General features: G+C 40.6%; 1 protein-coding gene across 5 annotated transcripts in view; it reads right to left on the bottom strand.

The window, feature by feature from the left end:
- Ehmt1 (euchromatic histone lysine methyltransferase 1) overlaps positions 1 to 16,721 on the bottom strand; it is a 168,905-nt gene that overhangs the window by 36,706 nt on the left and 115,478 nt on the right. For 4 of the 5 annotated variants that reach the window (XM_026778400.1, XM_013346039.2, XM_026778411.1 and 1 more), the window contains exons 10-14: positions 10,198 to 10,341; positions 8,309 to 8,535; positions 7,075 to 7,242; positions 5,881 to 5,963; positions 4,596 to 4,702 (exon numbers count right to left, since the gene is read on the bottom strand). In XM_026778400.1, coding sequence (XP_026634201.1) covers positions 4,596 to 4,702; positions 5,881 to 5,963; positions 7,075 to 7,242; positions 8,309 to 8,535; positions 10,198 to 10,341 — 729 coding nt within the window. The remainder of the gene's footprint in view (positions 1 to 4,595; positions 4,703 to 5,880; positions 5,964 to 7,074; positions 7,243 to 8,308; positions 8,536 to 10,197; positions 10,342 to 16,721) is intronic. The other variant, XM_026778412.1, reaches the window with a different exon arrangement.

Below are 16,721 nucleotides of genomic sequence, written 5' to 3'. Positions count from 1 at the left end.
CCTGGTCTACAGAGCTAGTTCCAGGACAGGCTCCAAAGCCACAGAGAAACCCTGTCTCGAAAAACAAAAACAAAAACAAAAAAAAAAAAAAAAAAACTTGGAGAAAATGAACCAGAACCAGGAAGTTACAAAGGACCCTAAAATATATTTCAACCAAATAGATAGTCTTTAAGGCTTATATTAATCAACAGCAAAAGACAAAGTGAGAATCTTAAAAACAGCCAGAGAAAATCCTTAAGTTACACACAAAGAAATTCCAGTTATACCACAGCAGACTTGGAAACAGAAACCCTGGGGAGAGTCAAGTGGTATCTGCAGTGTAGAGAAAACAAAGACTGAACATCTGCTGCTGAAAATACAGACCTCCGAAAGCTATCGTCAAGAAATGAAGTAGGAACAGACCGTCAAGACAGTCAACATGAGGACTGTCACCGGCCTAGTCATGTAAAAAAAGTACAATATTAGAGATTTAAAAAAAATATATAACAATCATGAAAGCATGCAAATGGACTCACTCAGATGTAACAGGATCAAATCCTTTCCATGCAGATTCCCCAAAACCACAAAGACACACAAGAGATGGAAAGGAAATGCAAAATAACAGAGGAACAACGGACAAACTAGTTGACAGGATTGTGTCCTTAACAATGATGGCTTAAATGGAAAGAGAGTAAGTTCTCCAAGTAAAAAAATACAGACTAAATGGATTTAAAAAAAAAAATCAGATAATTTGCTGACAGTAAGAAACTTACTTCAGTAACACACACATAGTTCAAGTTAATGGACAGAAAAAGATGTACTGAGAAAAGAGCAAGCTGACATACTTAGATAAGACAGGTTTTAAGTAAAAGAAAAACCAACCAGGGGCTGGAAAGATGGTTCAATGGTTAGGAACACTTGTTGCTCTTCTCAAGGACCTGGGTTTGATCCACAGAAAGTACACAGTGGCTCACAACTGTCTTTAACTCCAGTTCTAGAGGATCCAAGGCCCTCCTCGGGCTTCCAGTCACCAGGCATGCATGTGGTACACAGACATAAATCTAAGCAAAATACTCATTCACAACTAAAAAGAAAAATTTAAAGGTCAATCTATGACATAGTAGTCAATTTAATAAAAGAAAATAACAATTATAAATACATATTACTCAATATAAAATATACAAGAGGCTGGAGAGATAGCTCAGAGGTTAAGAACACTGACTGCCCTTTCAGAGGACCCTAGCACCCACATAGCAGCTCACAACTGTCTGTAAACTCTAGTTTTAGGGAAACGAACACACTCTTCCAGCCTTCTTAGGCAGTGCATGCTTGTTGTACACAGAATTACATGTAGGCAAACATTTATACACATAAAATGAATTCTCACAAAATTAAAAAAAAAAACCAAAGACTCTCCCCTTTGCCGGTCGGTGGTGGCGCACGCCTTTAATCCCAGCACTTGAGAGGCAGAGGCAGGAGGATCTCTGTGAGTTTGAGGCCAGCATGGTCTACAAGAGCTAGTTCCAGGACAGGAACCAAAAGCTACGGAGAAACCCTGTCTCGAAAATATTAAATAAATAAATAAATAAATAAATAAGTAAGTAAATAAGTAAATAAGTAAATAAGTAAATAAGTAAATAAGAACCCAACTACATAATATGAACATCATATTTAAAGGGACAGAGAACAATCCAATACAATGTAATTGTGGGATTCATATCATTTTCGTCTGATGAGCTCACTCAGACCAAAGACAAGAAAGAAACAGAGGAATTGAACTGTATTACAGATCAAAGGAACAAGTTTGACAAGTCTGACATTTGCACAACAATTCATGTTAGAATTGTAGAACGAAAATTCTTCGCATCAGGATACAGAACATTGTGTAGGTCAGACCGTAAGTAAGTGTAAATAAATATTTTAAGATTTGTTTTATTTCTAATTATTGGTACTGTATATCTGTACACAAGAGCTAGAGTTACAGGAGGCTGTGCACCACTCACCCATTCCCACCCCCTTGCAACATGGTTTCTGGGACTCCTGAAAGAATAATGAGTATGTGGTCTTAACTGCTGAGCCATCTCCCCAGCCCTCAAACAATTTTAGCCTCCCCCTCACCAAAAGAAAATCAAAAACAAAAACCTGAAACCATAGCATGCATATATATCTCGTCTATGGTCACAATTAAATAAAAATGGAAATCAACAAAAAAAGCACTTCAGGAATAGTATATATACAAAGAAATTCAACAGTATACTCATAAGTAATAAGTCAATGAAGAAATAAGAATGAAGTCTAAAATATTTTCTAGAACTGGGAGCTAAGGAGATGGTTTGGGAGGCAAACCTCTTGCCGTGCACCCATGACAACAAGAATTTATATCCCCAGCACCCTTGTGAATGTAGAGTTGGGAGGGCAGACTGACCTAACTTTAATCCTAGCACATGGGACACAGAATTGAGGGATCCCAGATGCAAGCTGGCTAGCTAGGCTAATCTTCAAGCTCTTGTCTTAAATAAAAGACCCTATCTCTATATATAAAGTGGAGATTGGATAAGGAAGACATGTGATGCCAACCTCTGCCATACACACCCACCCACCCACACACACACACACTTCCTAGAACAAATGAAAATACAACATGGGATAAAGCAAAAGCAATACTAAGAAAGATATTTATGGCAATAAACCATAGCAAAAAATAGAAATCTCAAATAAATAAACTAATGATGGAATGCTAAGGAACTAGAACAAAATCCAAAAGTAATAAAGATCAGAAGAAAAACAAATGAAATGAATATGATAAATGAAAAAACAAAGATTAAAAGACAAAGTTGATTTTTAGAAAAGGTAAAACAAACCTGTAGTTAACCTAATCAAGAAAAAAAATGAACACAACTCAAACAAAAGCAGAATAGATGTTTATCAGCTGACATCACAGGAGCACGAAGGATCATTATGGACAATGATAAACAATCAGATGACAGCAAGAAATGGGCGACTTTCTCGACACTTGAAACCAATCAAAACTGAATGATGAATAAATAAAATGCTTGAAACGTCCAATAAATAACAAGGGACTGCAGTAAAGTCAAAGAAAATATCTTCCAACAAAGAAAAGTCCAGAGTGGGCAGCTTCACAATGAAATTTCACCAAATTTCCAAATATTAATGCCAGTATTTCTAAAACTATGGGGGGGGGGCTGATACCCTCCTAATACAATATAATATTGTTCTACAGTACTAATGCTAACACCAGCAGCAGCCACAGCCAAAGGCTACAGAAAACAGCTATCCTGGTGGATAGATATGAAAATTGTGAACAAAATATGAGCAAGTTAAATAACACAGCAGAAATAAATCACTAGGATCAAGTGATTTCATCCTAAGAATGCAAGGTTGATTCTATACAGGCAACCTCTATCAAACTTCTGTATAAACAATATAGGAAAGAGTTAATAGGTGGCCTATAACAGAGGGAAGTATCTGTAAAATATTCATTTAACAAGGGATTGATTTCCAGAATTCACACAACTCAATAGCAAATAACTCTCAAAGAGAGTAACATATCAAACATTTCTCAAAAAAAGCTGTAACAAGAACCACAAGTATATAAAAAACTACAACACCACTAATCATGAAGGAAATACAAATTAAAAAAGATAAGTAACAAGTAGCCATGCAGATGTAGAAAAAGAAAAATGCTTAGATCTTTAATAGTCAGCCAAATAGGCACTACAAAAGACAGTATGGAAGTTTTTCAACTTCTGGAGCTAGAGCAACCAAGTGACCCAGAAAGTGTACTCTTAGATGTATATTCAAAAGAAAGGAGCTTCGGTCTGGACACCTAAGTCTATGACAGCCCTGTTCACAGGAACTATGACTGATGCTGAACCAAACCTAGTGTCCACTAACAAATGGGCAAAAGACAAAGTGTGGTGTGTGGACACCATGTAACAACTGCCATAAATAAATAAGACTGCAATCCTGCATTTACAGAAGCACAGCAGAACACTGCACATTCTCACTCGAATGTGGAAGACAGTGGTTACCAGCTGCTGAAAAAAGGTGTGGAGAGAAACAGAGGATGGTTAATGGTTACAGGTGTTCTGGATGGAAAAAATAACTTTCAATGTTATTTAGATTTTTTTTATATTTATTTTCAATTGGGGAGACATGTATACATCACAACATATGTGAAGGTCAGAGAATAATTTGTGTTCTCTTCTACTATGCGAGTTCCAGAAGTCAAACTCGGGTTGTCAGGTTTGGCAGCAAGCACCTTTAACTATTCAGTCATCTCACAAAATTAAAGAATATTCTAGACATGGTTTAAACAATGAGGGATATGTAATCGGTCACAGGGATTAGAAGAGGGAAAGATCTGAGTCTCACTAAGCCCCCATCATCTATAGCAAACCTTAGTAAATATTAAAGGCAAGGCTAAACTAAAACTAGGAAATACGCTGAGACACAGCTACACAGCAGTGCGGTACTCTACAGAGGCAATGTAGAGTACCTAGAGTAGTCTCGAGGTACCACTGCCATTTTAGCCTAGCGGCACTTAGATAATCATGGAGAGGATGAAGAAACTATTTAAAGCTATCCTTCCAAACCTGAACCAGCATGTGGCAGATGTCCACGTGGCCAGCCTCTGCAGCAGCATGCAATGGGGAACGCTTACTCTGGTGCTCCATTTTGAAATTGGGATCAATTCCATCAACTGTAAACAAACACAATTTTACTAATTATATCAGATGCAACCACAATACATTTTCATATACTTATGATGGTCGTCAGGGCTGACATGGATAACATCAATGTAAAGAATGAGCTCTGAAGCCATGATGGAGTCACTATACCCTGTCTGCAGGCAGAAGTTAGGCCCCAGTTGTACTACTAAGAATGTTTTACTGTGCTCATTCTAACCCTTGAGTTCTGATGCTTTCAGATACTCCTTATCTTAGCCTCTTACAAGCTTATTAAAAAATGTGCTAAAGGAAGAACAGCTCCTAAACAGACATGTCCCAGGAGCAGATAGAAGCATGACCCAAAGACTCAAATATTTGTTTCATTTTTACTTTTTGGAGACAAAGGGTCTTACTATGCTGGCCTTGAACTTGAAATCCTTCTGCCTTAGGCTCCCAAATTTTGAGCATTTTTCTAGACATTGAATCAAGATAACATGCAAAAATTAATGAAGCAAATTAAGACTATATGAAATCCATGAAGAATAAAACTTTTTTTAATTAAATGAATTCTCCCATCTTTTTCTTTCTTTTTGACAAATTTTGGCTTCTTTCATGATTTGCTGTCATTCAAAGTGCAAGTTTACCCATGCTTTTCAGCCAAAGATGAACTTCAGAGAGGTCAAGCCCAGAACCATGAGCTGAGGACTCAAGCTGAGACTGGGTCAGCTCTAACAAGCACATTCTCAGGCACTAAAGAGTTAACCCAAGCTCAACAGCTGCAAAATATACAATGTCCTTACTTCCACTGGATCACTTTTTGCAGCTGTAATGTTCCTGTCAGCACAGAAGCATTGGCATCCTCACTGTAACATGTCACAACAGGACCCAGTCATGCTGCAGGTGCTTTTCCTGCAATGTACATTTCTGCTTAATCTAATAATCACTCAACTAATTACTTTTTAAATTAGTTTTGTTTTTTTGTTTTTGTTTTTTTTTTGTTTTTTTTTTTTTTACTTTTTAAAAACTAGAAATGCATAGAGAAAATTTCCAGGCCATGTAACAGGTTAAATACCAGGGAGCACTTTCTTTCACGCATCAGAGGAATCAAACATTTGTAAGCATTAGACAGGGAGATGGGGCTCATGAGAAAAGGGGTAACCAACAAGGCTTCCCTGTGTTTCTTTTGGGGTCTCAGGTAATAGCAACTCACCGAGCATGAGAAGCACCTTCTGCAGCTCACCCTGCCTGGCAGAGAAGTACAGCTGCTTGGGGTGGAAGCGAAGCTTCTTGGGTCTGTAAGAAGCAGAGGACAGAATCAGCACCAGTCTCTTACTGTCAAAACAGGGCGGGAGGTACAATGTTGAGAGCGTTTGTGAGCATGTTTAAAGCCTTGAGGCACTGCCCACCAAAAGAACAAACAAAACAACAACAAAAACCCCAACAACTGTCTTCTTATGTCATGAAAGTGCTGCACACTAACACCGCTGCTAACGTGACATGTGCCCCACTCAGGCACAGACACGGTGCTATACTGTAGAAGGTCAGGGAGCTGCCAGAAGTCGTCATGCACTGGTTATCATTTATACTCAAGATGGCATATGAGATCCAGGGTGACCTGTGCAGCTCAAGTGATGGCAACTGTCATAGGGTGATACTAGCTATCCTCTGGCAACAAGAAAGGGCCTTAAGGCAACATGTGGTATGAAGCTTACTCAACTTCTAGACAAGGATTAGGAGTAGAGGGGTTAGGAAAAGTCTGGGGCCTGGTCAATAACAGGGATTAAGGGTATCAGATGAACTAGGATAGAGAGAGTGAGAGACTATTCAGAATGATGAAGACCAACAGAGGGACTTATCTGTTAGGTACGAATGAGTGAGCCATTTTCCTTCCAGGGCAGAGTAAGACACCTTGATAAGCCTCTGTAAGGAGTGGAAGGCTGTCCCCAGAGAAAGAGGACACAAGCATACCTGTGAGTCAATAAAGGTTGCAGTGTGGAATCTAGCAAACAGCCTGAGGGAGCTACCTGATCTAGCCTCACTAAGCAGAGATTAAGTAGCAAGGTAGATGGTAGGAGCTCATGGAATGATAGTGTCTGCTCTAGGAGCCTGCAGGCGGCTCACCCGAAGGAGCCCATAAGACTGTCCTTGCTCAGGATAACAAGAATCTCATCTCTTGCTCTTGGCATGAATGGATAATAATTTGCAACAATATATCCCAGACAGTGGGAAGACATAGGAGACTGGTACCTCATGAAGTCATCCTTTGATAAACAGTGTTATTCAAAAAGCTGGAAAGTATTAGGAACCCCTGGGGAAGAACTTGACCCTGAGCTGTCTCTGGAAAAAAACAAAAAACAACAACAACAAAAAAAAAAAACAAAAACAAAAACAGGCTGGCTCTTACTTTTCAGAGTCCAGAGCGATTAGAGCACTTTCCAAGGTCTCCTTTCCTGGACCCTGGGAAAGGCCAGAAGTTGGCCTCACGAACCCAGCTGGCCCTGCAGGATCGAAGCACTCTGGTGCCTGCGGGACTGTGCTCTGCGATTTGTCGTCCTCTGGGGCTCCAGCAATGCTTCATGAGAAGGAAATTATTGAAATGTTGTTTCATTATTTGGAAAACCTCTCTTTCTCACGGAAACCAATGAAAACATAAAACAAGACCTGTTCCAACCTGCCCACACAGGCTGCCTCTGAGGAGTCAATGCCAGTCCGTTGACTATCTGCAAGTCTCAAGTGAGCTGTCCGAAATGCAGAACCCCATCCCCTCAATGAACAAGACACTCAGAAGTTGGTACAACACTCCTAGGATCTCCACCCACTCACTCAAACCTGATTTTAATAAACAAGCTTCAGGCTGTATCCAGTCAATCTATTACCTCCCCCAGTTTAGGGATGGGTGCCTACTGGAACTATGACTTGAGAATGCTCAATTTACCAACTAATATGGAAGCACTAAGCCCTTCCCATTGTATACACATATAACCTGAGGTTTTTAAATGACCTCAAATGAAGCTTTAGGTTTTTTTTTTTTTTTTTTTTTTTGGTTCTGCTATCATGTTTATAAAACTATCTTCTCCCTTTTTTGCTGAGCAACTTGACGGCTCTGTCAGTATCTGGAAAGGATCTCTCCACCATTCCTTTCCTATCAGGGAATGGCTGGTTGGAAAGACTGCAGTCATCTGTCTTATCGCTCCACAGCTCTCAAGATCTTCGGCTAAGATTTCTACTGGGTTCTTTAGAAAAGCAATTATATATGTCTCTGGGAATACATTGCTTTATCTTTTATTCAGAAAAGGCCTTCAACCATGTGCCAAGCAGTGTGTCAAGTCTAACAGAAGCTAATAAAATACTTCGGGGTGTGGGGACTACATTAAAGAATGAAAAAACTACAAAAGGCTGCACCAGCCAAGCCAGTGTAAAAACTGATTCAACACAGATGATTTTATAAAGCCAAAATGAAACCGACTCATGTACAAATAATAGTAAATGAACACTAGCACTTCTTAGAGATGAGAAACCATAATAAATGCAAAGTTCAGTGAGACTTCTGGATATGGCTACAGAAACTGGTAACTACAGAGGACTTGTCTTCAGGAATGCTATCTGAAAAACTTGACCACAGCTACTGTGCTTAGTACCTGCCCGTGGTCGTGTCAGCCCTGCCCTCAGAAGCCAAGCTCTTCTCCTGTCCAGAGGCCAGGGTCACTGTGGAAGTCGTGTCGGCTTTTGCTATGGTCACCTCTTTGGCCTTGGAAGTCTCTTCCCCACAATGGGGACAGTAGCTGGCATTGTTGACTCGAGAGGCACAGTCCTTATGGAAACGATGAGAGATACTGCTCTCAGGCTGACATTCCATGAAGTTACCCTGGAGAAATAAAAGGAGAAAATCGTTTTTAAAAAACTAAAAGTAACATTCAGATAACTAGATGAAGTTCTACTGAACCACTCAGATTAATTACACAAGCAAGTAAAAGCCCAGGTATGGCCTGGTTATCAACAGCAGAGAAACAAAAAGCTCACAAAATGAACAGGGGCTGTTGTAGGAGGGTCATCTATCTATGTGTTACTTTCATTGGTTAATAAAGAAACTGCCTTGGCTTTTTGATAGGGCAGGATTTAGTTAGGTGGAGTAGACCGAACAGAATGCTGAGAGAAAGAAAGCAAAGTCAGGCAGATGCCATGATTCTTCGACAAGAGATGGGTGTAGACTAGAGTCTTTCCCAGTAAGCCAACACGAGATTATTAGAAATGGGTTAATCAAGACGTAAGAATTAGCCAATAAGAGGCTAAAATTAATGGGCAAGGCAGTGTTTAAATGAATACAGTTTCTGTGTTATTATTTCCAGGGCTAAGCTAGCCGAGTGGGAGCTGGACAGGCCTGCTCGCCTCATCACAACAAGAGGCCACCAAAGATCACCTCATTGCCACACTACTCACCTCCAACCCCAGAAACCCAGCTAGCTGAGGTCTCACAACAATCAGGACACTCTAAACAAGCAAGAGAGCTGTATAAGGCATGGCCTAGAAGGCCCGCATGAAATGATGGGCAGAGAGAATCTGAGTATCAAAAGTGATCATTTCAATAAATACCAATTACAGGGCTGGAGAGATGGCTCAGCGGTTAAGAACTCTGACTGTTATTCTGGAGGACCCGGGTTCAATTCCCAGCAACCACATGGCAGCTCACAACTGTCTAAAAATCCAGTTCCAGGGGATCTATCTGACACCTTTATACCAATTCACATAAAATAAAGTTAAAAATTTAAAAAAAAAATAAATAAATACCAATTACAGCACCAATTAGAATAGCTGTTCTTGCATAGACAATGGAATTCAGAAGTATTCTATTTCTCAGCAGAAGCATAAAAAGGAAAGTCTAAGAAGGAAACAAGGTATAGAATTCAAAGGTAAACCCTTACAGCAGAAGCTCCTGGCCTAGGCCACAGGGGATCAGCAGAACATATGAAGGAGCAGGTAAGTGAAGACACCCACAGAGGCATCATAAGAAGGAGCCTGTCTTAACGGTCTGGTGGATGCAGATTTATCTCATTAATGGAGTCACCAAAGACAAGATCCTAGTGGCAACTGATAGAACACAAAGAATGCAGCAAAGGGAGGAGGCATGCCCTTCTTTGTACTCAAGACAGAAATTCACAGAACAAAACAAGGGAGCAGGGGATACAAGGTCCTTTGTCTACATAAGAAAGCTCAAGGGGGCTACAGAGATGGTTCAGGGGTTAAGAGCATTGCCTGCTCTTCCAAAGGTCCTGAGTTCAATTCCCAACAACCACATGGTGGCTCACAACCATCTGTAATGGGGTCTGGTACCCTCTTCTGGCCTTCAGGCATACACACAGACAGAATATTGTACACATAATAAATAAATAAGAATTAAAAAAAAAAAAAAGAAAGAAAGCTCAATAACTGTGATGAAAGGCTTATGGAATTAAGCCCTATAAGGGATATGACTCTGGAATGAGCCTCTGCAGAGGACTCTTGAAGCCCGGCAAGCGGGCTGGGCTCTTACCGCAGTGCAGAAGTAGCCGCAGCCAGGACAGCACTGATGCTTCACCATGCGACCCCGATGGTCTTCACACAGGACCAAGAGTGGTGCTTTGTTAGATGGACGCATCAGCTCATACTTGACCACGCTGTTTGTACACCGGCCCAACTGTAAGCAGACAAGAGCAGGGGTCAGTGACAGAGCTGTGAGTGAACAGCTTTCCCACCCACTGGACAATGGAAAGCACTAGACACATGGGAAGTTCTCAGAAGACATGAGGTGACTAAAGGAGTCATGAACCTTCAGAGGCAAGCCTAGATTAGATTCATCAGTAGTCTGAAGTACCTGCCATACAGCTCCTAACCCCAGCCAGCAGACAACCTCATTGAGAGGGTCAGGTGATCAGAAAATCAAAGGCTCAACTTAGGCATAAATCAAGGAAGACATCAGGATGAGAAGAGAGCTAGATAATCAACATACCATAGGTAAGAAGGTCAAGGCCATCACAAGTGACCAGTGGGTCAAAGTACAATGAGCCCTAAGTGATCCAGCTGGAATGCCCTACACATGGAATCAAAGCTGAGATGCAAGAAACAAAGCAATGTCTCCTGGAAATGCCTGAAGAACACCAATACAGAATGTACAAGGAATCCAAGATTCAAGAACAATTATCAGACTATAAACAGAAGCTTCCCAGTAAGATGCTACTATGTGCCAACAAAAGAGATAATTCACAAACGAACTGCTACAGATGTCCCCCCAACAAACAATAACTGTCCAGATATGCTGGTAATCAAAGAAACAGAACATGGCCTCCACCACTTCTGTGCTCTGTTGGTGCAATATAATTATGCAACTGGGTTGTAAATACAAGCCAGTAGCCATAGTATCTACAACAAGTAGCTAGGTCTGAGTTCTGCACAGTTTCAAAACAAGCAATCTAAAACTCAAATCAAAAAGCTCTTAATGCATCTTTTCTTAAGACTTCATCTGAAATGTGAGTAAGTGTGCCAAGGACTACCCCCAAAGGACACAGCAAGTGAAGCAATTGGCAGAAGAAACAAGAAACGGAACCTGACAGACCAGCAAGTGCTTTGCAGATGCCTACGAACTGTGGTAGAATCATATAAGAGATTCTCTTTAAAGGCAGATTGAACGTTTCCCCATACCAAAGGTGTGGTGATATTTCATTTGTATTTTAATGAGTGAAGCTTGCCTGAAACATCCCCACTGGTCAGTCTTACAGACTAGGCAGTAAGGACACACACCTTTGATCCCAGCAGCCACACTAGGTTGCCATAGAAACTGGGTGGTCGTGCTGCAACGCCTCTAATCCCAGCACTACAGAGAAATTTAAGACAAGAGGAGACAGCTCTCAGACACATTCATTCTGAGACTCCAGGAGGCAGGATCGCCATTTTGGACTGAGGTATAAGTAAGAGCCAATAGCTGGCTGTTTTGCTTTTCTGACCTTCAGGTTGAACCCCAATTTCTGTCTCTAGATTTTTATTAATCATGCTACACTAAGGTATAAAACTCAGCATAGGGAAAGCTAGGGCACGTATATCTTGAACCAGCTACCCTGACACCACCCCCAACACCAACTGATTCTCTACGAATCTTGGTTAAGACGGGTGGACACAAGTCCTTTATCAATGCTGATTGGAGAGAAGGCATGAGTTATTTAAAAAGAAAATGTGAGATAGTACAGACACAGATACAAGTCTGTAAGACGTACAAAAAGATGCTAAAAACAATTCATAATTAATTTCGGAATAAGAGGTTACATGCATTTAGTATTTGAACTGTTTTATAAAGAGTATGAATTATTTATATGATCATAAAATGATGAAGGAGATTTTGTTCAGCTGCGGCAATGGGAATGGAAACAGTTGGGGGCTAGTTAGGAAGATGCTGCTCAAATAGCACAAAACAAGGAAGATGATATTTCAGAAAGAGAACTTCAAAGGAATAGAAATCCAACTTTTTCTTAGAATTGAGAAAAAGAGAAACAGTTAATGAGCACAACTACATCCGTGATGAGGAAGAGAACAGGAAGAGCCAAAGCAAAAGAAAAAAGTGAGTGAACAGGCAATGACAAAACAAAAATGACCCAAGCCATCCGCCTGGAAGCAATGTACAGAAGGAGAAGTACAGAAGCAGAAGAAAGCTACAGTCCACTCCACAAGTGAAACCAGTTTGTGACAAGACAAGGCAGAGACCCAATCTCATCCTCCTGCATGCCTGTTGCTATTATTACAAAAAAAAAAAAAAAAAAAAAAAAAAAAAGTACTAGTAGCTTCAGAGTGCCTGCTATTTTCTGAAACATTCTATTAAGGAAAGCTCTAATAGAGACTGAAATAAATTTTTTTTAAAAAAATGGAGACTGGAGTAGCCGGGTGTGATGACCCTCACCTTGAATTCTAGCATTTCGGAGGCAGAGGCAGACAGATCTCCGAATTAAAAGCCAGCCTGGTCTACAAAGTAAGTCCCAAAGCAGCCAGAGCTGTTACACAGAGACCGCCTGTCTCAAAAAAAACGAAACAAAACGGAGACTGAAGTACAATAAAATCCCCCAATACGCCCATATTTACTTTTTAAAATCCCTAACATTCTCACCTGAGCAAACCACATTAACCTTTCCAGAAGAGTATTTATAGGTGAAATCACAAGGTTTTACTCATTAAAAACTCAAGGTATAAGCCGGGCAGTGGTGGCGCACGCCTTTAATCCCAGCACTCGGGAGGCAGAGGTAGGCGGATCTCTGTGAGTTCGAAACCAGCCTGGTCTACAGAGCTACTTCCAGGACAGGCTCCAAAACCACAGAGAAACCCTGTCTCGAAAAACCAAAAGAAAAACAAAAAAACAAAACTCAAGGTATATCGCTCATGAATATTCACACAATCTCAATTCCCCCAAAACCCACACTGTAAGGAGGGTGAGAGAATGAAGGAGAAAGGGGGTATCATGTGTGCCTGTAGAGGACCAGAGAACAACTTTGCTGGGCTAGTTTTCTCCTTCCAGCGTTTTTTTTTTTTTAAACAATTTACTTTTATTTTATGTGCATTGGTGTTTTGCCTGCATGTATGCCTGTGTAAGGGATCCCCTGGAACTGGAGTTACAGACAGTTATGAGCTGCCATGTGGGTGCTGAGAATTAAACCTGGGTCCTTTAGAAGAGCAGTCAGTACTTTGAACTACTGAGCCATCTCTCCTGTCCCCTCTTTCCAACTTCTTAATGGATTCCAGGATTTACACTCAAGTCATTAGGCTTGGGCAACAAGTGCCTTTACCTACTGAGCCATCACACTGGCCCTCAATTTTTCTTAATATAGCAGTAAACCAATCAAATCAATATAAAAAGCATATTTTACTGCCAAAAAATTTCAAAACAGAGTTTTAATGAGTGGCATTTGTTCCTTATTGCTAGAAAACTCTTTAATATCTCACTTACTACAAAGTCGTAGAGGCTCATAGATATTTCCGTGGTCAAGATCTGGTAATTTTGGATTACTATTTTCTAATATTACATCAAACGACAGGTGTGTGCCACCATCAGCAGCTCAACACACGGCATTTTCGGTTTAGTTGTACTTTTTTTTTAAGCTCAAGAACAATTTTATTAGCTTAAAAGAAAAAAAAAACCTTCCAGGTAAGCAAGTTATAAATCTCAGAAACTGTCCACCTGGAAGAAAAAGGAGAAACAAAGCTATGGCATTCAAGTTGGCATGGAGGTGAAACACAAGGCAGACAAGCATCTACATGAGGGAAGAGGCTTTAGAGAAAGAGTAAGGAAGACCAACATATCAGAAAAAGCCTATTTCACTTCTAGCCAGCATCTGAAAGAGACAGAAAATAGAAAGAAATTAAGTTATGCCTTTCTGATTCAGGCCTCAGAAAGGCAGGCCCAGTAAACCACTAGTATAATACAGCATCCTTGACCTGTTGGGAGCTTAAAAGTCCTTACACCCTCAGATGTCCAGGAAAAGCAGGAATATTAAGCATCCAGAATTTTCTTTCACAGGGAAGGACATATAACTTGTTTTTTCCAGAAGGTTAAGAATTAGAGGTGACTGATGGCCTGGTTATCCACATTATCTGTTGAGCCAAGCCAAATTAAGCTCCTACAACCAGGACAGGAGGTTGGCTAGTAATCTAAATGACCCTTATATTATATTGAAAAGCAAGGGGCCTCTTCCAAGCTCCCACAACCAGGACTGAAGATATCTAATAGGCTAAATGACTCCTACATTATCTGTATAGACAAGGGCTTTGCCAAGCTCCCACAACCAGGACGAGAGGTGGATCATAGCCCAGATGGCCTCTATGCTATCTGTATGACTGTAAGATCCTTCTTCAGGCCCTTAAGCTAATACAGACAGCCTATCTCTAAAACCGATCTTCTTGGAAGAAATGGCATGTAGGCTGAGTTGAGTTCCAGCATAATTTTTCTTCCGTGTGCACTGGGGCCTGTATTACATCAGGAAACTTTCCCCAAAATATACTGTACTTAAATATGCTGTCAATAAGCCACCAAGCATCAGACTCTAAAAGCTTGATATAGTATGATGAAGTTACACTGAACCAAGTTTTCATTCTCACCTCTTTCTCTGCCTGTCCTGACCCCACTATCAAACTTTCAGCACTGCTACACTGGTATCCAGCTGTGTGCTTATACTCTGCATGGCTCTGTCACCTACACATAACTCTAACACTGAAATAAAAACTAGACCTCAGATCAGTGGTTTTGGTTTTCCAAATGCTTACTGTGTGAAAGCTTAAGAAAGAGAATTCACAAAACTTCAGCATCTTTTGACAGGAACCAAGTGTAAGGTTACTTGACTTTAATAATAATATAAAAAATTAACTCCACCAAATATTAAAATATAAAAGTTCATAACAATATTGTAAAAGAAAAACTTCAGAAGCTGAGGGAGAACCAATTGGTATCTTTTTTATTTTGGGGGGGGGGGTTTCGAGACAGGGTTTTTCTGGGGCTTTGGAGCCTGTCCTGGAACTAGCTCTTGTAGACCAGGCTGGTCTCGAACTCACAGAGATCCACCTGCCTCTGCCTCCCAAGTGCTAGGATTAAAGGCGTGCGCCACCACCGCCCGGCTCCAATTGGTATCTTAATTCTGCTATACACAGAGTAAAACCCTCATTATCTGTGCTACTTTGCCTGCTAAGAGGCATACAACTATGTAACAAAATGGATGAGATCATTTCAGCCAATAAATGCACAATCCATGGAAGAATTATAGCAACATTTTAAAACCTCCAATGCATGATGAAGGTAAATTAACATCAGTGAAAAGTATCTATCTTGTGCTCAATTTGGTACAGCATTCCCACAGCCTTGCAAAGAAACTGGGCTGAGTCAGGCAGTGGTTGCACACGCCTTTAATCCCGTCACTTGGGAGGCAGAGGCAGGTGGATCTCTGTGAGTTTGAGGTCAGCCTGGTCTAGAGAATGAGTTCCTGGACAGCCAAGGCTACACAGAAATCCTGTCTCAAGCCCCCTACCAAAAAGAAAAAGAAACAAAAAGGCTGATCTGGTCTTTGTAGTTCTGTCAAAGACTCAAAGAGATCTGCTGAACTGCACCTAAGTATAAGAAACTAGGCAGAATCCAAGCACCTTGGAAAGCAGCTATTTCTTGGATTTGGCAGTTCTACCAGAGGTATGTGGATATGGGAGCCAGGTCTAATTATTATATAACCAAAAAAAACTTATAATGAATATCATACAAAGAGAAACAAAGTTTCTAAGAACACAGAACAAACTACAAAGGAGAAAATGAGAAGCAAATCATACCCAACACACAGCACAGAAGTCAAAACAAAAAGCCCTGTTCTGAGGAGAGGGAGTTGTAGCTATGCATTCTGCCTTTGCCATGTAAACATATTTCAAGAATGCCACACTACTCCAGCAGATAAGGAAGCACTCCTCTATACCAAAAAATTCTAGGCAATGATGGCAGGGAAAAAAATAAAAATAGAATATTGAACCTGAAACAAAGCAATAAGCACAGTCAGTAATCGATCAGGAGTCAAAACCTGTAAGAAAAAAACCTGATGAGGAAGGATAAGAAACCCTATCATGCTTGCTTGTGGTATGTTTTCCGTGCCAAGGTTAAATCATACAAGTCTTAAACCTTAAATCTACCCATGTCTTCAGATTTAGTTTTCAAACAATGAACCCTAAGGAGAACGACATAAACAACATAAGCAAGCCATCAACTAAATCAGTGACTAGGATCCATTTACCTGTAGGTCAGTGGCACAAGGAATTAGAAGAAAGGTGGCAGAAAAAAACATTCAACTTCTAATACGGGAGCTGGTAAGATGGCTAAGCAGATAAGAGCAATGTCAACACTGACTCCCAAGTGCAGGGATGAGCATTAGTAGCCCACACCTGTAATCCCAGCACTCAGGAGGAAGAGGCAGGTGGATCTCTGAGTTCAAGGCCACCCTGGTCTGAAAAACAAGTTCCAAAACAGTCAGAGTTATTACACAGAGAAATCCTGTCTTAAAGAAAGAGAGAGAGAGAGAG

Source organism: Microtus ochrogaster, chromosome 4 (assembly GCF_000317375.1).
Source record: "Microtus ochrogaster isolate Prairie Vole_2 chromosome 4, MicOch1.0, whole genome shotgun sequence".
Taxonomy (NCBI): Eukaryota; Metazoa; Chordata; class Mammalia; order Rodentia; family Cricetidae; genus Microtus; species Microtus ochrogaster.
This window is presented reverse-complemented; position numbering and strand designations above follow the sequence as displayed.